We start from the raw sequence: 23,766 nt of genomic DNA, 5'->3' as shown, positions 1-23,766 counted from the left end.
TAAATCTGCAAGATAGAACTGCTTGACGGTAAGAAGCTAAAAAATGCGAAAGTTGTGAGAAGATTGGATTCTTCGTTTAAAATCGTGAAAACAGAGTGGAGGTCACGCTTTTCAAAAATTTAGTCGACACACCGGAGTTCGTGTCACTGTGTCGAGTACAGGGCTCGTGTCACGGAGTTGTAGAACCGGCGACGTTTAATTGGATCATACTTGACTCGAGTCTCGACAATAAGCTCTCCTCGCGCCTGCCTCCTCGATCGGGACACGCGCGAGGAGTTAGCAATCCCTGCAGCAGCTCCTGCGCCCTGGAGTGTGCGTGAAACTGCACGGCAAAGGACGGAGCGTTATGGATGGATACGGCGCGAGCGAGGGTCACGGGTCAGAAGCTCCGTCGCCTCAATAAATCGTCCCGTGCCTTATCACGAGAAAGAGAGAGAGAGAGAGAGAGGGAGAGGGTGAGAGGGAAAGGGGCGCGCTCGACGGAGGGTGGCTTAAAAATTGTTTAAAATAGGCAGTAAAGGGCATTTAAACGGTCCCAGGACGGCGAACGCCGAGGGGCACGTATAGAGATCTGGGCATCGGCGTCGGCGACGGGCGTACAAAGTGAATCGAATTCTCGGCGTGTATACGGGGTAACAAGAGGTCGGGGGTGAACCCGGCGTCCCGGTAACGACGCTAATCCGGTCGTCACCCGTCAACATCGGCCGCCCGTTAGCGCGAGAATCGGTCCAGCTCAACTGTTGAATGTCACGCCACCCGCGACCCGCCGTGTTACCAGAGAGCGACACCCCCTTATTTCCACCCCCGCCACCCTCCCTCCCTCAGAGAGGTGTAACCCGCGGAGTGTGCTGGTTGTAGAAACGCGATACATTCGGAGGCTGTAGGCGTCTGTACGAAGCCTGTTACGCGATCCCCAAATCCAGCTGCTGCGGGAACAAGGCTCGTTAGAACGGCACAATCGGACTGATGTAGCTCCTTTGAATTAAAATTTAATACAATATATATATATATATATATATATGTATGCGGTGTACCTACCTACGAGCTTGTTCCGAGGCCGGTTATCATCCGCGTGTGAGGGAGAGACTTGCAGTGTGATCTGTGAGGTTGATTTTTTATTTTACGGTGTGTGATAAGACCACACAATGCCAGCGCACCCGGGTGCAGGTTCAATAACAAGATTGGCCGCATGCAGATATATAACGGGGGGAATATCCACGCCTGCAATATCCACAAGGCATAAATGTTTTACATGCAATAAGGCGATCGGCCACCGGTGGACAGAACTGCCCGCAGGCCAGTTTTATTGCCCCACATTTATGCCGTCGGGGTGCAAGCGAGACGCCGCACGTCGTCGTCGAAATCTTTCTTCCCGATCAAAGAAAACCACCCTAAGGGGAGTGAAAAAAAAAAAAAAAAACGATCATATTAATTCCTCCACGTTCGAGCTGCACCTAATATATTAGTCTAGTATAGCGATAGTAAAAATACAAGAATGATATTTCAATTTTCGCGACAATTTTATTCACTCTTATTTTCTGAGCTTTTTGCCGATTTTGTTCAACGTAAATTTCTTCAACTATTCGATCCTTTTCCCTTGCGATATAATCTATACTCTTCAAAACTATTCGTTAATCATCTACAGGTGTGTTCAGAATATAATTTTGAAGAGATAGTATCAAATAATATAACATAAAACTTCACGTATTTCCGAAGTTTAAAATCCAATAAAAAAAAAAAAAAAATGAATAAATAAATAAATGAAATTGCTAACCCTGCAGTAAATACATTCTTAAAGTGTTTCTGTATATGTACAATCCCCATGCCTATATTATGTACGTTATTCCTCCTACACATAGTATTTCGGACATCGGAGACGTTCGCAGGATTTATGGCGGTCAATTTATTGAATTCGGGTATATATGTATATGTATAGCCGATGCGGAGTTGCTCCCGTAGGATTCATGGGACGAGGCCTGTTGTCTCCTGCTAAATCTTTGACATTCTATATATTTAATATGTGTCTGCTGTCCGGAGGGGGGGTCGAGGGCCCCCCTCGTATCCTCGCGACGCGCCGCGACGCGGTCCGGCGCCTCTCGGTGTAAATCAAACCAGAGATATTAGCCGTTTTTGTTGAGCGGGCAGCCACGCCGCGGGGACCGTAATTGTTTTTACGGATTATAAATTTCAATTTTGGAACACGCCCGCGTTTCTTGCCGGATATAAACTTTTTTCCTACTTTCACCATCCCCGTCTACCCGCGAACCGTGCAGTTCGATCTTATTCTCTCTCTCTCTCTCTCTCTCTCTCTTCGGCTCCTCGGATCCGAAAAATTTATTGTACATTAATACCGCGAGAACTGATTTAGATTAGTTGATGCGAGCGATGTTATTCACGTGCGGCGTGTATCAACGCGTAACTCTGTTACATTGTACACCGGCGGATGTATCGCGTGGGCGTATAGATAACGAGCTGGGTACGAGTGTACGGTTGAGCAGAATCAGAAGCAGCCGGCTAGAGGGGGGGGGGGGGGGGGGGGGGGGAACTTAAGCAGCGTGGCAACCACTTATCTCAGTTTGGCAACAAGGATGCAAGTCACCGCGTTACGGCCCTCACTACGCGATAGGAAGACGTTGACGTGAATTAATGGCAGCTTAAAGTCCTGGGTCGCCTTAAATATTAATTAAGTCGACCCCAAAATATCTTCTTAACCCGCCCTCGATTCACCCTCCCGCGAACTTCCCCGCCTTTCGACTTCCCTCCTTATATTCGATATTTCTCCCCCCACCGCAGCATCATTGCGATCCTCCGTCGAGCAATTATACAATATACTCCGATATTCGCGCCCCATCCTGCCTGGCAGTTCGTATCTGTGTGCCGGTGTATTAACACTACCGCAATCTCACCCCTCGTTCTTTATCGTATCTAATTCTCAAGGTATAGCAATCGTGTGCAATTACAGCTATGCGTCTGTGCGTATGCGCGAATGTATATTGTACGTATAGGGATTGCAGATTTTCATGTCAATTTAATCACGCGTTCCATGTTCCACGTACAATCTGTCGCAGGTCACCGTCAGCTCACAGCGTAGCTCTAATTAACAGATCAGTTTTTTTACTCCATTCATTGTAATATTGCTATGGTTATTCGACACGTGGTTGACTTGCGAGGAAAGATATGCTAGAGTATAATTGTTTTTGAGTTCTATACGGATATTTTTGCCACAAACTATATTTTATCCCTTTATAAGTATCGAAACTTTTCATTGAAAAAGATCGATTTTTCTCGTAGTTCTGACATTTTCAAATTATATGAGATCTTTCTTTTTCTGTAGTTTCTAAATTTGTACTAAAAAATTAGGGTGTCATTATGCGCTGGCGTTTAAAATTGATGCCAGTATAAAACACTTATCAAGTCATTTTCTATACCCCAGTCATAGAGAAATTTTGATTACAGTGTGGTTTGAAAGGTTATTTTCAATTCAGTAATTAGTTGATAAAATATGAAAAATGCAATAAATATTTGTCGATGAATTCAGTCAGAGAAAAATACCAAGTTTTTTTCTTTCTAATCTGTTTATTTATAAGAACGAATCGTTAGTCTACAAATGAATAAAAATTCGTGCGAAAAATGATGATAACAATAATAATAACAATTATCTCGCAATACTTAGTATTAATTTCATGTCTTTGTTTCTCCGAGTACCTATATATAATGTCCAGCCATGCCGCGGTACCTCCGTGTAGAACGTACATTATAATACGCGTCGTACACTACGTGTAACGTGCAAGAACCGAGATATCAAGAGTATGGAGTTACAGACGGATTCTGATGAACCGTCTGCATATTATTACACTGTTGTATAAAGTATAAGGTGCACAAGTGTAACGTATACATATACCTATAAGTATACAACACATCGGGAAGACCGGTACCCGGTAGCCGGAGGATTATCGGGTGAGGGTCGGTCTACGGTGCAGGGCAAACAGTGATCGTGGCACAGCAACGCGGCTGTGCGAATCAAGTTGCGGTCTGGGTCCCGTGTCGGGTCCCCGGGGATCGTTTCTCGAGGTTAAAAATACAGCGCGATAATGTCCGGTCGTCGAGGGCATCGGATTCCGATTCATCGCGTCTCTCCCGCGGGCTGCGGAGCGAGGGCGATGCGGGGGCTCCAGGCTGAATTGGGGATGAGGCGACCAGGGCGGGTCCGTCCGCGCCGAACGCACCGACCGACGGCATCCCCGAGGAGTAACTAACCGAATGAGAGTCGGGACGGCCGGACCGCGTTAAGGTAATGTCCCATTAGTATGTGGCCTTCGTCGCCACCCTGGACAACCCCCGTTCACGCACCCTGCCGACGACCTGTCAATAGACGGCTTGTTACCGCGACAATGATCGGATGGATACCCCGCCAACCCTCCAGGTACACGCTCTCGCCTATCTTCAGCTATACTTGTGTAGGTGTTTTTGTCCGTCGTGTGAGGTATGTATGAACCTCTCTTGCAGGACGAGGCGGGGATGAAGTATGAAACACGTTTCCAACGTCGCATGGTTGTAGGCTTGGTTTTTAGTGAAAGAAGGGTTATTATAGAAATGGATTGCGCGAGATTGTTGTTGGAAATTTACAGTTCGATATGATAACCAGTTATAGGCAATAACAATGCATGTGCGGTATAACATTTATTTCGACGAGTATTTCATTCGTTCCCTTTTCTGTACACTTTAGTGTCTGCGGGTCATTTCTTACGATTAGGATATGTCCAGCTTTGCGAGTTCATTACTGACAATGAACTCGGGTTCAAACCGATGAGTCACGAGTATCTGGGTACTCGTAAGCTGCTACTTTTTATTCAATGCAATTGAAGTTGAAGTCTAGTTCTAAACTTTAGAATTTCAAAGATTGGAATCTATAAAAATGGTCTAATGAACTGTATTTAGTTCCATAGTCTGTAGTATAAAGTAATTCGCAAAGATTGCACTACTGTCACGTGATCTTGTCGTAACTGGAACATCGAACTTAAATCCTCTTCGCACAAAGTTGATACTTGCCGCAGTCAGAAGCTGTAGTCAGTTCATCACAGTTTCATCTATACTTGACCTCATGTCTCGGGAAATTCAGACTGTCACCAAGTACGCCAGCTCTAAGTGAGCGCCATCGGTGAACAGAGAAAAAAAAAATCAGGAATGAATAAAGAGTTTAGTCACGCTGCAGAAAATTATCATACGACATAGAATAGAACGGGAAAAGATACGGATATTCAGTTTTCAATCCACCCTCGACATTCTACATTTCTGTCGGGTTATATCGACTTTTCACAAACTGTTCCATATTTATACTGTACTGCGCGGTTGTACCTGCATTTGACCAAATAATAATGTATTTTCTTGTACACTTATAGATGTGGATACAAGTTTACACGTTGGTGTTTAGCGACGGGTGGAATAGCCGCGGGGCGATCGCCGAGCATCTGAGTCTTATCGTACTCGCGGGGCTATCCAGAGATCTTCAAGTGTCGGCCGGATCGTGATCAAGTGGGCCGTCATGGCGACGACAATAAAGCCGAGCCTGACGAGCGACAATACATCGAACCCAAGTGAAGTAAGTAGCGCTGCGCTTTTGTCCGAGAACGCGCTCTGAGCCACCGACACCAGTGCACGTTCGTCCGGAGAATCGTGCTCGAGGTTAAGGTACGCTGTAATACACGTAGTCCTGGTTCGAGGACGATGAGGACCTGCAGGAGTGCGCACTATCCATTGGCATCGAACCAGCGGGTGAAACCCTCCGAATGCAGGTTTAATCCGTTTTCATTCGTTCCGGCTGAACAATCCAGGGTCAAAATTATGAAGACGTACCGGGTTATTTTCCTGATTATAGGCAAATCGGGGTACAAATCCACTCTGAGCAACTCCGAGTTTTATCCGCGTGCTAACAAAAGAAGAGCGGAGTTGCTCAGAGTGGACTTGTACCGTGATTTGCCTATAATTAGGGGTCCCTACGGAGCGCATCGAAGTTCATGTTCGCTGACTTCGATTACCTTCAAGACGCAACCTGTGTATAACGCTTATTATTATTAAAAAATTTCCATTCCAGGACGAACCGTACTATGATATACATCGGTCCCCTTGTAGGTAATATACCTATAATAAGACTGAGCGACACTCTCGGCTGCTTTGCCTCTATAGTTTCCTCGACGTAAAGTAGTCCTCGTAGTCGTCCATCTCACGTACATATAGCCCCTGCAATTGGGGGAGACGGAGGTAGAGTGGTTATGAGTTAGTGGCGGATCGGTGCGGATTGACTCCCGCCGTATTAAACCCGTCCGAAACTATATAATACTACGATCCGTAAATTTATACGGCGAAGTCTATCGCGCGTGTACGATATAACATGGTATACAGTTATACGGGCACGCGTGCAGTGAGCGAGAGTATATATAAAGTCCCCAAGCCGATCCCCGTGATCTCGATCCAGCGATTCCGCGCGGGGATTTACCACCCTCGACCTGCCTATCTCATATATTTCATAAACTGATAGATTGTTTCCGCGTTCCTCGCGTGGGCGACACTACCGCGGCACCCCGAACCGTTCGCTCACCGATATTCGATCCATTCTCAGCGTCTTCTATACCGGAGGCGCTGATCGTTAGCGGGACAATTAGGTGATGCACCTCTGGGATCCTGGGCCCCTAAAAAAATCGTGTTCCCTGAGACAAATGGCGCCAGGGATTCTGGAACCAATAACGCTTAACACGGGACGCGAGATGCCCAACGCCTGGGTTCATCGTTTGTTGATGGCCGAAGAAAAGTGCTGCAGGAACCGAGGTAGATGATGTGAACGCCGAGGAAGCGACCCGTTGCTGATTAATAACCCGAGCCTGAAAAATCACGAGGAGAATTCGGCGAGCGAGAAAATGGTGTCGGACCGAGATCTCGCCGAGATTGAATATCCCTAGAAATCAGTGGGCGATTGTCCGGGGCTACTAATCAGCCGGGCTCGTCCGCCCCCCGGTCCTCATCCTAGTCCTCGTCTTCGAGGCGGGGGCGGACAGACCGGCCGTTAGCTCGGAAGCGGCGCTAACTTGACTTCACTAACTGGCAATCAGATCGCCTCTGTTGGGACAACAAACCCCCCCCCCCCCCCCCTCCCGCGTTTCCACCGCGTCTTCCCGACCCGCAGTGAGCTCTTTATTTATCGAAGAACTTTCTCGGGGTTAAACAGCACTAAATCCTCCCGCCCCTTTGCTACGGCGACGCTTCTCGGGAGAGGAAAAAACAGAAGCTTAATTGCCTGAAGTTTGCTCGCTCGTGCCCTATTGATTGGATAACGATGTCGTATAAATTATATCGCGCACACGATTTCAGTCCGTGTTTTACACTGCGTGTTACTTCATGGGTATAATCGGTATATGGACGGGAAATTAAATTGGAGCTATTGTACAAGTGATACTCGAAAATGATGAAACTATCTTTTAAGCCTGTTTGCCGAAATGATTTCTTGATTCCAAACGTCTGGCTTGAAATAGTTATAAAATCTGCATTCTCAAGCTTTGCTAATATACAGTAACACAAGCTTGTGAAGTATTCGCAGAACTCCGAGTTCAAAGGCATGCACAGAATCGACATAGCCGTCATTGACACGCTTCAGATTGTATTTTGAGTAAAATATCGTATTGAGCAATAGTCAGCTATCAAGCGTGATTTCACGCCCAAGAAATTACAGCCAAGAATAGTTCAGCCGTGATTTTATCCTCAACAAATAACCAAGCACTGAAAATTTATCGTGTAAAATAAATTACCAAAAAAATGTAGCCACAGTCGCCTATACGCATCGGCGTATATGAGTAATCGAGATTTCGGTCAAATCTAATCTTAGTTCAAGAAATCTTCTATGACTCCGTACCACCGGTCCCGGGCAGAGTATGTTCGTTGATTCCCAGGGAAAAATTAGAGAAACTCGACACCGGACGGGGTGATATTACTATTCCAGAAACGTTCTAGGAAGGCGCGGCGGGGGGGAAATAAGGAAAGAAGGAAAGAACGGACGGTGTATCTGTCCATCTGATCGGAAGGCGAGGGTATCGAAGATGCGAATCGTACCGAATCGTCGTCGATGTATGCCTGTGTACGTCCGTAGCGTTTTCAGTAGTAAACAGAACGGCTGGGCCGCCACTCGCCTGTTCTCCGTCTTATGTCGTCCCATTTACACCGGGCGGTCGTTTCGTCACGGACTGTTCCGTATAGCGTAACCTAAGGGTAGATGCCTGTGTGGCGGGCGGCCAGCATGCCGGACAAAGAAAGCTCGGCCCTCCTTGTCCCCAGCAGTCCGGGGGAACCCCAGGGATGAGAATGGGATTCGGAATGGGAATCGGAACGCGGGGAACGGGGACGATTCTTTACGCGTCTAATTGACCGCGGAGATAACGGGCTCCCCGCGCTCTGCAGGTATAATAATACTTCTTTCGCCTTCCGCCGCTAATGACCCCACTAATCGCCGATCGCTGCTGGTATTTCTATGTCATAGGTACGTACGTACATACATGTAGGTATGTAGAGATGAACGAATAGCTTAAATTATACTTTTCATTACCGGAATCGGTTTTTTTAGTTTCACCCATGGATTTTTAAGTAACGGATCGACACATCGCATGTACGGTGTCATTCGATAGCATAAAAATAATATATATTTTTTTCATCGTGTGGATAAAATCGGTAAATCAGAAGTTATCGAATCAATGATAAACGGCAACCATAGATTTATTTATAGATATCCTGTAGAATATCGCATGCAGGGTCGTTACTGGATGATGAAAAAGGTTTGCGGTAGTTTGTTTCAGGGTGCAGAGACAATGGCCCTTCAGCGACTGAAGTGTGGCAGATGCGAGGATTGTGTTCCATACCGCCTGATGCATCAGAGACACACCAAAAAAGGAATATAAACGTAGGAAAAAAACGTGGACACAAAAAATAAGAGCATAACCACCCGCAGCGCGAGACCTAATCTAAACTGTCCCATAAAGTATCACCACTACAGCTTACGGGTGAGGGATATAACTGCAGCGAATCCTTACTGAATTGGAAAACTTTATAGCAGTTAGTCCAACCGGTCAATTCGAAGCGGGTAATCGGTCGAGGTTGCATCCGTCAATTACGATCGACTCCCACTTCTAGCAGGTGTATACGGTACACCTGCTTTATTATTACACGTACACACAAAACCTGGCGATGATGTCGCTGCTGTGTGATGCGGGAAGAGAGTTTCGGGAATCGGGGGGTAGCTGGGTGAAGAGTCCGATCGACGGTATACGAGTATAAGTATTCCCGAAGGCAAGGGGCAATTTGTCCCGGTCATTTGGCGAGTCCGCGGGGACTGCCCGACTGTAATCCAATCACTAGCCACACTATCCCTCCTTCTCTCTCTCTCTCTCTCGCTATCCTCTCCGCCGCTTCTTGCCCGGCGGGACGAGAGAACCAACGCGACCCTTCGTCAGTCGTCCTTGTCCTCGTCTTCGTCTTCGGACGCAACGTTCTTCAGGAGTCGGACTTCTCGCACTCAACGACCAATGCGAACCCCAATCAAGAAATCGTTCAAAGAATCTCTAGTAGATGTAGAAATTGCATAACCATGCGCAGACCACACTCACGTTTCTATTGGGTAGTTAGATAAGTAGGTAAATAGATAGATCGATCGACCAACCGATTGGGATTTTACTGACCATGAGCGAAAATTTGTTTTCAGTAAAGAATATTTTATTGGAATCCTCGTACTGTCCTGAGGTCCACACTTGCGGGGCTGTATTTTCATCAATTTTCTTTATACCCATAGGCGCCAGAAATCTGTACATGAAAAGATCATCAATTCATCAGAGACGGTCTCACGGTCAATGGACACTTTTACGGAAAAAGAATCGACTTGAATAACCATTGGTTTGGCTTACTTCATCCTCGAGGGAAGATACCGGTAACCAGAAATACATGAAGAGATCGAGTGAAGAGCGAATTTCGGAAAAAATTCTCAACCTCCTGCATCTGTTACGAAAGAAATTTGTTTCTTCGCTAACGGGTTTTAGCCACAAAATGGAAGCTATCGGTGGATAATTGAAAAACAGATATTCAAGAAATTTCTTTACTCGTCCGAATGCGGTATAATGTGATTTTGGCAGTGCTGACTTTGTAAAAGTATTCATGTTACAGGTATAGGTACGTACGTGTGTTTCTCTCGTCCGGATATATTTAAAAATTTTCCGATGGTGAAAATTGTGCCCCCAGGCAAAACGGCATACGTGATCTTTGAGCGCGTTGAGAGGGTCCATATTGGCCTAGTTGCAGTTCTCACCCTTGCTTCGTTCGCCTCGCTCCTTAAGCCTGCAGTGGCCTGGTTCCATCGTCGTTGCAGCATCCCGGAACCCAGGAATCCAGAGATCACGATCCGTCGATCGGAAAACGGTGAGTACGCTGCTGTTAATAATTACCGAGCGTAGAAATGATCGCAGTTATATCGGTTCTCGGGCGATTGTTTCGGTACGCGAGAACCGCGACACCCTACCGCGATCCATTATACACGTAACGCTGGTCTCGGGGCAATTACAAGCCTATGATTTAGGGCGCAACGCGACACGGTGCGCAGCACTGACTATATGTACGTGATATACGTATATAAGTTATACATGGGTGCAGGGGAGTTCTAGTCGTACGTATAACACTGCGTGAAGGTGGACAAGTCATGGTGCAAACCTCTTGATTTATTGCTCTGGCTACAAATTAATACAAAACCCTTATATGTAATTGTACGCGTTCTACACGATATTCCCGCGCTGTTGTTCATGGTGCACCGTGTTATTATACGCGTTTATTAAATCGGTCACGGGGATCTACTCGAATAATCGCCACCCCTGCGATGATCCATCCTTAACAAAGTCTCGAGAGCTCTCCCTTCGATTTCTATTGTTGTCGGCAATTAAGCGGCAGACTACGTGTGACAAATACAGAGCGCAGTCTTACCGTTTCTTTCCAGAGTCAGATGTTTCTTATTATGCCGTGCGGAAAGAAAAAACTCCGTTCACCCGAATAAAAATGAACCTTTAAAATCAGCGGAAAAGTTTCGGGATTCTCAATTCAGTCTCATTTCACTGTCATTCTGAAAATGTTACAAAGTGATCGAAGCTTAAAAAACAAACTTACTTATGATGTATAGGAATTATGTTTGAAGCTGAAAATCTGACGAAGATCCGTTTCCTCTAAATGTACAATACACGGTTTTGCGGGTGACTAAACAGGACGTCATGCGAGGTGCGTTCGTCTGATCCCTCGCTACCTATACCCGGGTACAATATAGAGCGTGAACAAATACTTACTAGAGTAAAATTAAAAACTGCGGGTTGCTCCTGTATCGATCGGCCCCGTCGGTGTTTGTACTTATCGGAGCTGCCCGCCACGCGAGGGCGCAAGCCGGGTTGCCTACCGGTTGGCGCCTTTCAAAAAATACGCAGCTCACGGTTCGGTTCGGAGTCCGAGCGGTCAATAACTGACGACGAGGGACACCTGAAATCCTCGAATTTGTTTATGTGGATTGTGGATAGACGGAATACGTCAAGTTTCCATCTGCGGGATTATAATTCTCTATAGAGGGTGAGCGAGACGGGGGTTGGCGATCATCAAACACGGAAAACATTTGAGGTATCTCTGTACAGCGGGATAGAAATTAATTTCAATTTCAAACGTTTCGGGTATAAGACGTACGTCACATGCTTCGACGATTTTGAATAGCGGCGAAGATTGACTCGAAGACGGGATACCCTCGTCCTTCTCAGCGCAACTCCGGTTCAGTTTTAACTCGGTATATTGGACAAGAAGTTGGAGGACTATACATCTATACACCCTCCAGAGCGGTGGGCCACCCCCACACATCCGAAGAATTATTCTCGAGTGTTATGCGGTATTCTTAATTGACCGAGCGTTAGCTCCGGGATTATTTTAAAACCTTTATTGTTACGTTTATGTACCTCTTAAGTTGAGCCCGAGTTAAGACCGCCGTGCCTATAAAGACCCCGCGAGCAGGGAGGGGGACGAACCGTCTCGCTATATTCACGTCTTTATCTTACATCGCCAGCGAGTTACCTGCCACCCGACGTTATAACTACATTGCAGCGTTTCGGGGAATTTTATATTATCTTCTTTGAGCCACGCCTCATCGTCATTCTCTCACTCCCTCCGACGTGCTTTACTGTACAGTGCGTATAGCTCTCCCTCTATTATACCTACCATTCGCGCAAAAGATGTTACGATCCGCGATTCTTTTACCCTCCGGGTGCTTTACGAAGCCGTTGCTTTTTACCTCGAATTCTGAAGTCATATTTTGAACTGACCTCCTCGGATGACCTTTACTATACTTACTACTTACATAACGGTTAATGCGATTGTTTTTATTAAGTCAACTGTCTATCGTTGTGTTTACAATTTGATATATTGTAACTAAACGCCTTGTGGAATTCAACTTTCATCCGAAAACCTATCCTGTCTTAGATTATTACGGGTCGGGTAGAAAAATGTGCAAAGTTTGGCTGGGAGAATGGGCTTACGAAAGTTTTACACTTTCTTATGTACGAACTTTTTCACGCCAACTTTTTAAAAAGACTTTTTGAATACGCTAACCGTGCGTTTTTGCTGCAATGGTATGACGGGTTTTAAAAATAAGTGAAACAATTGAAAATCGTACGACTGGTACCGGTTTTGACATAAAGAAACTAAATTCCATTGTTAAGAAAGTCTTCACGCTCAGATCGCGAGCTAATTCCGTTAATCGTGTTTCTCTCGCCCGCAGAGCTTTCTTAGCCAGCGACGGTCAAGTGATTTATCCACAGGGGTTCTCCTCCCTTCGGCAGATACACCAGGGGAAAATCGCTAATGAATTTTTACCCGCAAGGCGACTAACTAAGACCGAGATCGCGGTCGGCGGAGGGTGGGAAGAATGTAAAAGCCGTAGATGGAAAAAGTGAGAGGAGGAAAGCTCTCGATCAGCGTGCACGGAGAGCAGCTCACGTGTGCGATGGGGCTTGACTGCGTGCAGATGCGTGGAATATATGTATTCCCCGTTGAATTCAGGTGAAATTATGCGTGAAATACACCGCGAAAAATCGTTCGAATCTCCCCCTTATTTCGAAATTCGAACGAACACCTGATTTCGTATGCGCCAACCGTACCATGCCGCATCACGATATCTCCTCGTAAATTTCAACGCGCAGGGATGGGTATTCAGATAGACACTTGGCCAGCCCCGACGCCGCGTTTGATCGCCTTCGCATATAGCCTCCGATACCAGCCACGCTAACTGCCACTGACCGCTCAACGTTCGTCCAGGACGAGGAGCCACTTTACCCGTCAATCTCAATAAAACCTAGAACCGTGCCGGAAGAGTGAACCATAGACGATGCATGCAACGCTGTACACACGTACGAATTCCGCCAACTGAATTCTCAGTTCTCCTCCTTGCAGGATTTCGACAAAGGTGAAATCATACGTTAAAACTATTCTTGCCGTCATATTATTCGACGTGAAATATCGCCGAGTAACTCGATATCGTCGTACAGCTGAAATGAACTTCGAAGCGTAATACTCAATTCGGTGTCCATTTTGATTTTGTGCTAGATTCGCTGATAAATATGACATAGTGCTTGAAACTTAGAAAAAAAAAAAACAACGGGAAACTGTTCTATTTATTTTTGATTAGTATGCCATTATGTGAAACATGTAACAACAAAAATCAGTCAATACAAGCACGATGACCTAGCTGAGTCAACGATATGAGCTAAAAACTGCTCTTCGTAATCTTCTTCATCCCGGGCTCATAGTACCTTATACTTGTCGAATGTGTCGAAAAGGCCTCCCACGCTTATAGGGACAGGTACATGCAGTTATACGATATCTTATGTGGAAGGGCGTGTACGTGGGCGGTATTGCTACGATACCCAATCTGTGTTCCCACTGCACGTGTGTATGGGTGTCCGTTCAGCAGCGTTCCGCAGCTATCGCATTATTATAATTCGCGGTCTCGAGCGACGTGCTGTATCTGCGGTTCGGATGGCCGAGCGGCTCTCGCGGGGTCGAGATTACAAGCCCGCGAAGGTAAAGCGGGAGTAGAAAGCGCCGTTAGGTGCTTGACCAGTGTTATAGATATCATAAACAAGGACCCTCTGAGGTGACCAGGGTGCAGTCCCGCTCTCACGCCCCATGGCATCCGCTATCTGGAATCCGCACAAGTGACAACAACCCTATCCTGCCACCGAGTACCCGAGGTATATTTGCTGTTAATGAATATTCATACGGTGCTCGGCCCTCGACCGTAGCCACCGTAGAAAAGTCGACCGCTTAAAACGAGACCGACAACCGCGAACGTGCCTCCAATGTTAGCTCTTTCAACAAGACGGGGGAACGTGTCGCGGTGATCTACATTTTTTATCCAAAAATCAATCCCGTCAAATTTCGAGAAAAGTGAGTGAAATCGTGTGAAATTTACCGCCCAACACCTGCGGATGGACAACCGAAACTACACTTGAAATACGTAGCAATAAAAAGCGAAGTTGATAAAAAAAAGAGCTGACGTTGATCGGTAAGTTTCACAGAAAAACAACGCAAGTTTTACGAGCATGATTGTCGATTAACGAGTTATTCCTACTTTTCAGTGCCGTCAGAGGTCAGATAAATTTGACTTTGTATTCTATTACAATACAGCGCTACCGTGCGTTCCGAATTCGAAGTAGCGATTGTCCAAAGCTACGCTTTTTAGACCCAGTTTTGAAACGAAGTTCGGTCGTCGTTTCCTTCACGGTTTCCCAACACACACGTAGGCATGTATACCGTATTGGGCACATATACGCGGCAACGAATCGCGGATCTTGGAATCGGGGAATCGCGCGGTTCGGAGTCCGTAAATCTTACGGGGCGAGTACGTTTTCCGGGGAATACAGACGCGGGGCGAAGCGGCTCGCAGCTCCCTCCCGGCGAGTATCCGCAGCCGGAGTCCGATGTTTTGATTCTGGTTGTTATAGGGAACGCATAGATCACTTCCCCCCGAAGCTATAGACGGCAGCAGTTAGGGCGACGGCGACGGCGACGGCGACGGAGGCACCGAGGGTGACCCGGTGGACACAGACGATTTATTGGACGGTCAGATATATATGATTATTTAAATCTTCCGGCGAGGTTAGCGCCTCATCGTTCGCCGTTCGATTACTTGTACACGTAATACCATGCGGTTTTATAAGGGCTAGTCCCGAGACTCCTGAATACCGAGACTGAAATTCCGTCATTCCCTATTTCGCGAAGGAGTCGCACGATCGTAATTCGTGACGCTGGGGCAGGGCAGGCTTTCTAGGTATGTAAATACCGAGCAGTAAGACTTAGGACTCGTAGGAATCGACTTATATAGGGACGAGTCCGAGCCGCGACACGTCCTGGGCGGGGGCTGGTTTCATCTTATACGCGATCCTTGCGCGAATCGTAACTCTGCGGGCTCTTCCTCAGGGCCGCCAGTCGGTCCCAAGCCCATCTCGTATCTGTATCGTCGGAAGGATTTGCTTCACCCTGCACGAAACGAGTGAAACGAGTTCGCGAGATCAAACTGCGCCGTCTCTACGCAAGCTCATTTATTCCTTTTTACCTTCAATTTTCGAGGAAAATCACCGCCTCGTTATCACACTTGAAATTTCCATTACCTATGACCCAGGTATAATTTGACAACCCACATGCACCTCGTACGCTCAGCTGCACGGAGAGTGGAAATCCGATAGACTCGATAAGGTATTGCGCTTTACGTGCATGTGCAATAATATGGGAATGTGTCGGTGCAATGTGGGGATGTAGAATGCCCGTGAGTTCTGAGACGCGGCTAACAACTATGAAGGGAATCTTGGTTCCTCCCTTCCCGGAGCGATTCAACCTCGTCGATAAAACTCCTTTGCGTGGATTAGTTCGCTCAATCAGGAAATATACTCGGGGCCCCCATAAAATCTCTTCCGTCTCTTCTTCATCTCCTCCCGTAGTCTTTTTCTTCTTCTTCTCCTTCTTCTTCTTCTTCTTCTTCTTCTACTTCGCGTTCTGCCCTGCGATCGGAGCCCCTATCCCTCTGCAAGAGTATATCTGTGCATCAGCCAGCTCGCGTACTTCCCCCATTCCCAAACCGAGGCCGGAACATGTCTCACGTCCCACTACCCTCAAACCCTCGTCTCTATCAGGGAATATCCTGCACGCGTAACTCGCTTCGTAGGTATATATGAACGTAGACGCGCTTACGGCTTATACGCGATACTATTATATAATGCGGGAGAAACGGGGAACTTTTTTTTTTCAGCAAAATTGGATGTGGGTAGCACGTATTTAGAGGGTATTAATGCATAATATACCGCGCGTCGCAAGATTTATCTTGACCCTGGAGATAACAGAAAATTATGATATATATCTATTTATGTTTGTAGAATTCGAAAGCAATTGCGATGAGAATTTCCTTGAACTTGAACTTTTCGACTACTCAATTTATGCGGTTCATGGCTCTTCCGCAGTTCTCAATCATCCGATCGGAACTCGGGGTATCAAGCTTGAAATCTGCCTATAATTATTCGCACTTCACCTGAATGGTCATACTTGTATTGTATGAAATAAGTACTTTCTTTAAAACCAACGTCAACAGTTTTGCCAGAGATTTAGATTAAGCGAAAGACGCCTCCGTCACGCAATGAACACACCGATAAAGAATAATTCCTCTCGCTACGAGGGACGCTTCTCGACACGTACAAAGAGGAGGAAATTCTCAAATAGGTTCACAGAGAGGAGTAAGAGTAGGTATATGTATCAACGCGTATAAAGAGACGCACGTGAGTCGTAGTCAATTCTCCGGCAGTTAACAAATTGTTGCAGCAGGGTGCGGGGGTTGACGGGTACCTACGGGGGTGCTTGCGGTTGGCAGGATAATACGTCGTTACCCCACCCACGCTCCGTTTGCCCCGAATCCGGCGTGCCGCACGCGTCGGGGTGGCCGACCGAGTCGTTCCGTAATTAAAATCGTCCCATCATTACAATGCCCTGTGCGGTACGGGACTCGATCGTATAAACCGGGGTTGTTCTGCACCCGGGACGAATTCACTCGAAATTTCGCGTCTCGCCTGGACGCGGAAGTGACCCTTCCCTTCCGGTCGTCGGTCATTCCGTATATGTCAACATCCTGCACAGGTGGAAAAGATAAATAATTGTGTTTTTTATTTATATATTTGAATTGTTTATCTATCAAGTGTGTAGAAATATTGCTACGAGTTTCATCAGTTTTGTTTTAAAACACTTTGCAGTTAATAGATATTAGAATACTTGTATTCATATTAGAGAGGTTGGTGAGAATCAATACCTTTTCACTTATTTTATTTATATGAGATAGACGAAAATTAAGTATTCATCAAAATCGTCGTCAATATTTGTGAGCTCCGAATATTTTCCAAAAAAATACAAGAAACAGCAACAATTTATACATTCTAAACCGTATGCATAGAGCCCAAATATCGACTTTTCGGTTCAAATCACATTAAAATTGTAAAGACTATAATATAATCGTGAAGATTTCATTCCGTGATGGAACGTTTCGTCGAGAAGGTAATGATTCTATGTAATCCTACTACTACGCTTTTTCTTTCGTCACATTGTTATCGGCAAATATTAAACTTATCAAAACAGCACTGATATTGGATTTTGATAAAAACATAGTGGTCTTAAATTTACCCACCTATGTAAAATTGTATATAGCGTACTAAATAACAGTCTTCGCGAAAGAATGTAAAATGATAGTGGAGTGAGATCGAAGATTTAAAAAAATCGTAGCAATCCCACGCATGAATTTGACAAAATGTGACCAAGAATCAATTATGAACACATTAATTATTCCCAGTCGTGTAGCGTCGCACGTGTTTATTCGCCTGCGTGACATAGGTGGGTATATATATTATCGTACTTATAGGTGCGACGTTTTTCTCACGGCGCGGCGTTTCGCCCGACGCCGGTCGTCGGGGTGGGTAGAGGGCGAGCCGTTGGAACCCCACAGTCGTGATTTCACGCCGTTTAAAGTACAAAGCTGAACCTTGTCCGTACGCGGGGCGCTGCGCCATATATTCCCTCTTTAACCCCGGCGCGATCCTTCACCTCTAGCCCTCGCCCTCGGCCTGCCACCCCCGGGGGTTTGAGGACCGGATCGCGAAGGTCGCCGGACGTCGAGAGGCCGACGGCTTCTGTCTAATGACGTGTGCCGGAGGACGCCGCGGCACTTTGCTGGCCTATCTTACATGCCGTCGTGGTACTCGGGCGTTATTAATGACAAACGCCTGCTGAGTCAGTGAAGAGAGCGCCTCCGCGGCATCTTGAAACTTTAATATCGCGCGAGACCCAATAACGCGAGGCACGAGGATCCCGGACGAAAACCACCAGCTTGTACGTCTGCAAAGATAGTGCGTTGTGAACCCCCAACACTGTCTGGTGGATGAGCCTCTTCTCCTCGATACGAACCTCTTTTCACGCCCGTCAATTTAATGGAAATTCTATTCGTCGTGCACGATTTGCCGGATTTTGGTAGTATGCAAAGAAACTCGCAGGCATCTATGTTTACAGGTTTTTAAACCTAACTTAAATTCAATTTCGGTGCAATCTTGGGAAAATTTATAGAATTTGCGGTGAGATTTATCGAGCGGCGGTTTTCGAGAGTTTTGGAATGAGAAAATAATTTCGGTACTACTGAAATTGTTGAAGATGTATTTATGGAGTTGTATTACGAACTTTTTTTGCAATTTAAAGTCTGTCACATTTTCTCTTAAATCAAAACTGTTGGAGCTCTCGAATTTATGCAAACTTTCCCGAAAGTTCTGCATGCTGGGTAAAACTATATTCAATAGTGTAAGTTTCGAATTTTTATGATAATAATGCTCCAATATCGTCGATATAATCACGACCAGAATTGTACTAAACACGCACACAGCAGACTTGATTTTGTTTACACGTGTGTTATTTTGATAACATTATGAAGAAGAAGAAAACTTTTTTAAATATATCGCAGTCCCTGATAATAATTTGTCGACTGATCGAAGGCTACAATTTAACGAATGATGAAAAACGGCCGGTCGATGGAAAAATACCCCCTGTTGACAAAGTATATAGCTGTATTTAAGCTTTGCAGGAATCGTTAATCGCCGGCGAGTCAAGCGCACGCGGCGTGATTATAATCAGTGCGCGACGCAAACCGGAAGGCCGAGTGAATATTTAATAACGTGTGACAACGGGGGATGGAGGCGTTGGGTGGTGCTAGTATCGCCTCAAAGGTGTACCGTGCACAGTTACCAGATCGCCGGACATTACGATGGTCGAATTACAACGCGAGAAAACCCCGGCTCGAAGAAGCTCCGCGTGGCGACGCGTTCTCACGAAACAAGCACGGGAATTTTGTCTCTCAACCGGACTCCACGGCTACAAGTACATCGCTCAGAGTCAACGCTCCGTTTACGAGAGGTAAGGTGGGATGCGATTGGATGGCAGTACCAGCTGCTCAAGTTCTCCCTCGTCAAGTGCGCTTTTCTCCATCTCTCCGGTCCACACTGAGAGAAATTTTTAGTTCCGGTTACCGCTCAGTCCTTAACTATTTTCATTTTTCACCACAATCGAAAGATATAGTTACAGGTAGAAAATGAAAATTAGTTTTCTAGCTGTTACCGGAAAGTCTGGTATCCGTTACTATATTTTCTTGCAACTGTTGCGAAAATTTAATGCTTCTGCAACAATAAATTGACGTTAAAGCTTTATTTAACTAAAAAAGTACAGTAAACCGAACAAACTGATTTTGCATTGCAATTACCAAAAAATGATCGACGATAGTGCAAAATGGTTAGGCGTACCTCGTTTTTCGTGATTTCAACAATATCCAAACAGTTTTTTTTAACGATACCCGTTTTACTCAATTTTTCTAGTTACTATAACAAATGAAATTTTTACAGAAATTGCAAAATTTCGTATTGTTTCGTACTAAATTGTAAATGCGCATTGTTTTTTCACAAAGAATTGTTAATTTTCTTAAAAAATTGTAGCGTTTTGTAGATTTTTTACAGAAAAAATACAAAGTTTCACCCGAAATCTACAAGTTTTTTTACGAAAACGATTTGTCGTAAAAGATTGTACGAAATATCCCGATACGTAGAAAATCGTATAGAAATGATTTTTTTCGCCAGGGCTTCTAATATGGTAATTATATGTGTAATCTTGCACAGGGGGATTTGGGCCGTAGGCGTTGTCGTTTCTCTCTGCTGTGCCATTGCTCTGATGCAAATTGCATGGGAGTACAACGCGGCGCATCCAACTCTCACTGTGATCGAGTCCACTCATCACGGTATTTGGAACTACAGATTTCCCGCCGTCACCATCTGCGATCTCAACCGTGTATCGCTCCGCCGGGCTCAGGACTTGGTTAATTCTCTGCAGTAGGTTGCGTTGCGATGTACATCTCAATCGAGCGAACGATACACTATATGTACTTATAAATACACTTTTACTTTTTATTACGGGCATTACTTCGGTATGCATAGACATAAATCAAACACCCATTAAAATGCAGTCACATTGAACTGTTGCGAGGTGAAATACTAAATAATAGAGTTGAGGGTGAAGTAAGTCGAATTAGATGCGAAACGCTTCTATTATTGATCCTTTTTAATTAAAAATGCACATTGAGCGTACGCTCGCATTGTACGTTGTATAACTGATTCTTAGCGTACTTTACGAGTCGTCTGAGAACTGATTTATAATTGCAATATTTTTAATTACATACTTTTATATTTGATTTATTATATCGCAGTGGACCACGGTTGGCGAATGAATCTGAAACGGTTCTGTTAGCCGAGATGCGACTCCTGAACAAGCTTCTTGACCCAGATATTTCTAGCCAAAAAGTTTACACCAACCTGACCCGGCTACAGGAGATATTCGACGATAACGACTTGACGATTCCTGACGTCATGAAATTGGTATACAACGTTCACGTATCATATGAACAATACTTGCCGAAGGGACTCGCGATACTTTCTTGTTACTCAATGTGGTAAAAATAAAGTATGTCGACCATGCAGGTAACGAGAAACTGCTCCGAGATAACAGTGAGATGCAAATGGAAGGGAAACATCATCTCCTGTGACTCGATATTTGAGTCATCCCTGAGCCGTGATGGTATCTGCTGCAGTTTCAACTATATCGGAGTCCCAGATCGTGAAAAATCCCGGTAAGCATAATAAGATCAAAGTTAAGTACGCCCGAGGGTGATGTATACCTACCGAAAATACCCTGAGAATTATTGATATCATCGCAAAATTATCACGACCTCTTGCGCCCAGAAGCAATCAGTATTTTCAGCTTTGATTGAGAACCAAGGGTCCAACTGTGTTAGTACTAATTCAGGTACAATAATATTTCCAATGAGAAACTAGTCACTAGTATTTTTGATCTAGTATATCCAACGATTCATTCTTTGGTGATTTACTGTGTGATTTCTTATATATTTTACCAAATTCACAAAATAAATCACTTGACTTGTGATTGAAACCTGAAAAAAATTGTTAAAACTATTCGATACCGCAGGCGCATACCTAAGAGGGTGACGGCTTGTGGCTATCAGACCGGATTGACGGTGCTGTTAAACATGGCACCCTTAGATTACCACGCGGCACTTCTCGGAGGTTACGGTCTTAAGGTAAATTTACCTCCGCGTCTGTGAATATCGTGCATTCGGCTTTGTGCAACGGTGTGTAACTTACATTATATGATTGTTATTATACGCAGGTGATTCTTCACGATCCATACGACTATCCGGACCGTAACGCTAAGAACAAACTGATCCGCATCGACAAAGAAGTGTTCCTCAGCGTTACACCGGAAGTTACATACTCAACGGATGATGTGCGCAGTCTTCCCGTGTCGAAACGAAGTTGCATATTCTCGGACGAGGGGCAAGACCTGACAGCATTGATGGGAAATTACTCCTACAACAATTGCCTTGCCGTATGCCGTATGCAAACGATATTTGAGAAATGCGAATGCATTCCCTATTATCAGGAATACCTACGTTTTGCCTCTGTTGACCTTTCAGAAAACGGTATATGTATACGATGTTTGCATTTTTCTTACAATCATTCGTCAAGCGAATATGATTGCAATTTCTTCTCCCTATGCTTCCAAGATCCAGACACAAACACCAGCGTAAGAATCTGTAACCTTACCGACGTGAAGTGTGTCTACGATTTCCAGGGTTCGTAATCAGGATTTTTCATATCGTAAATAAAGTAACAATAAGATACGCGTGCTTTCGAGAATACTCACCGTAGGACAGTTAACACAGGCCCGTATAAGCAAATACGTCGAGACAAAAGTAGAACGATAAAAAATAGACCAAATTGACTACCTACTCGCAAACATGCTTATACATTCAAATTGGTATATTCATGTTTTAACAAAGAAAAAAGAACCGGTCGGATATCAATTATTTTTATTATTCAATTACCGTACAATATTTGCCGAGTGCATTAGTCAAGAAAACAATAAATGCATCAGGGAGAAACTTGACTGACAATGAGATGTTTAAATTCACGCTGATTCTCGAGTCACTCCTGTTAATATAATCGAAGGCAATTAGGGGATTTCCTAATATCAACGTTAAAATTATCTGCATAGATTGGTACGAAACTTCATGGCCGGGGACCAAGGTAACGAACAGACACCTGCCGTCGATAGAGGTGTTGGATTACGAAAGCGGACCGTGTAAATGCATTCCCGATTGCAGCCTCTTTCGCTACCCCCTTCAAAGCTCCGCTGGAATATTGGATCGCAGCAATGCCTATCACGATCTTGAATTCTAGCGAGTATCAATTGCTATACGTTATTTTGCCATCGTTTCTTTTTTTTTTTTTTATCAAGACTCCTGACTCTACCGCTGTCTATCCACCTCGTCTAATTACTCTCTTTATCTTCGCAGTAAGGGTGTTGACGTCAAGAATCATAGCCTTTTACACGTATTCTTCAGTGACCTGGTGTCAACTCAATACCGTCGCGATGTTTATTACGACTGGCACAACCTGTTCGGTAAAAATTTTTCCTCTACCTTGAAATGATCAAGAATATCGAATCTGACGGCTTAACAAAAATTGTTTCAGCCTCGTTCGGTGGACTGCTCGGGCTCTTCGCAGGATTCAGTCTGATGTCTGCGTTTGAACTGATATATTTCTTCTCCATTCGATTGATAGCGGACTTGTGGACTGGTAACAAAAAAGGGCGGATATGATCGAAGCACGAGTCATTTATTAATCGATCTTGTTAACATTGTCATGCTTGAAATTTTTAATTGCGGGCGTTTTGTTTCTTATCGCGACTTACACTACTATTTTACGTACATTATTAATTTGAAACACATACCTGTTTCTGGTAATCGTTACTGATCGAAGTCCTCCCTGTTTCAATATTGCTTGTCTACTTGTTCTTATCATACACACGTTCCGCCGAACAAATATTAGTATTTTTCACGGTACATTCCATCACTGAGAAAACCAGTTCAATTATTGGAAGTACCTTCAGGTGTGATGAAAATCTTTTGTCGCTAATACTCTTTTTTCTCATAAAAAGATCTCTTTTTCGTGAAATTGTTTACTATTACGCCGAAGAATAAACAAGACGTAGCAATTTTCCAAAACCATCATGATCTGCATGTAGGGTCGTGCA

General features: G+C 44.9%; 1 protein-coding gene across 1 annotated transcript in view; it reads left to right on the top strand.

Annotated features, from left to right (window-relative positions):
• The first annotated feature begins 10,178 nt into the window (after nucleotides 1-10,178).
• Nucleotides 10,179-23,766, top strand: part of LOC124213273 (sodium channel protein Nach) — a 38,283-nt gene continuing 24,695 nt past the window's right edge. The window contains exons 1-11 of the mRNA XM_046614419.2: nucleotides 10,179-10,443; nucleotides 19,353-19,524; nucleotides 20,277-20,486; nucleotides 20,861-21,029; nucleotides 21,132-21,280; nucleotides 21,637-21,748; nucleotides 21,838-22,150; nucleotides 22,235-22,303; nucleotides 22,726-22,909; nucleotides 23,027-23,133; nucleotides 23,205-23,309. Coding sequence (XP_046470375.2) covers nucleotides 10,245-10,443; nucleotides 19,353-19,524; nucleotides 20,277-20,486; nucleotides 20,861-21,029; nucleotides 21,132-21,280; nucleotides 21,637-21,748; nucleotides 21,838-22,150; nucleotides 22,235-22,303; nucleotides 22,726-22,909; nucleotides 23,027-23,133; nucleotides 23,205-23,309 — 1,789 coding nt within the window. The 5' untranslated portion in view covers nucleotides 10,179-10,244. The remainder of the gene's footprint in view (nucleotides 10,444-19,352; nucleotides 19,525-20,276; nucleotides 20,487-20,860; nucleotides 21,030-21,131; nucleotides 21,281-21,636; nucleotides 21,749-21,837; nucleotides 22,151-22,234; nucleotides 22,304-22,725; nucleotides 22,910-23,026; nucleotides 23,134-23,204; nucleotides 23,310-23,766) is intronic.

Source organism: Neodiprion pinetum, chromosome 2 (genome assembly GCF_021155775.2).
Source record: "Neodiprion pinetum isolate iyNeoPine1 chromosome 2, iyNeoPine1.2, whole genome shotgun sequence".
Classification (NCBI taxonomy): domain Eukaryota; kingdom Metazoa; phylum Arthropoda; class Insecta; order Hymenoptera; family Diprionidae; genus Neodiprion; species Neodiprion pinetum.
The sequence above is the reverse complement of the archived record's forward strand: the minus strand, read 5'-3'. Positions and strand labels throughout refer to the sequence as shown.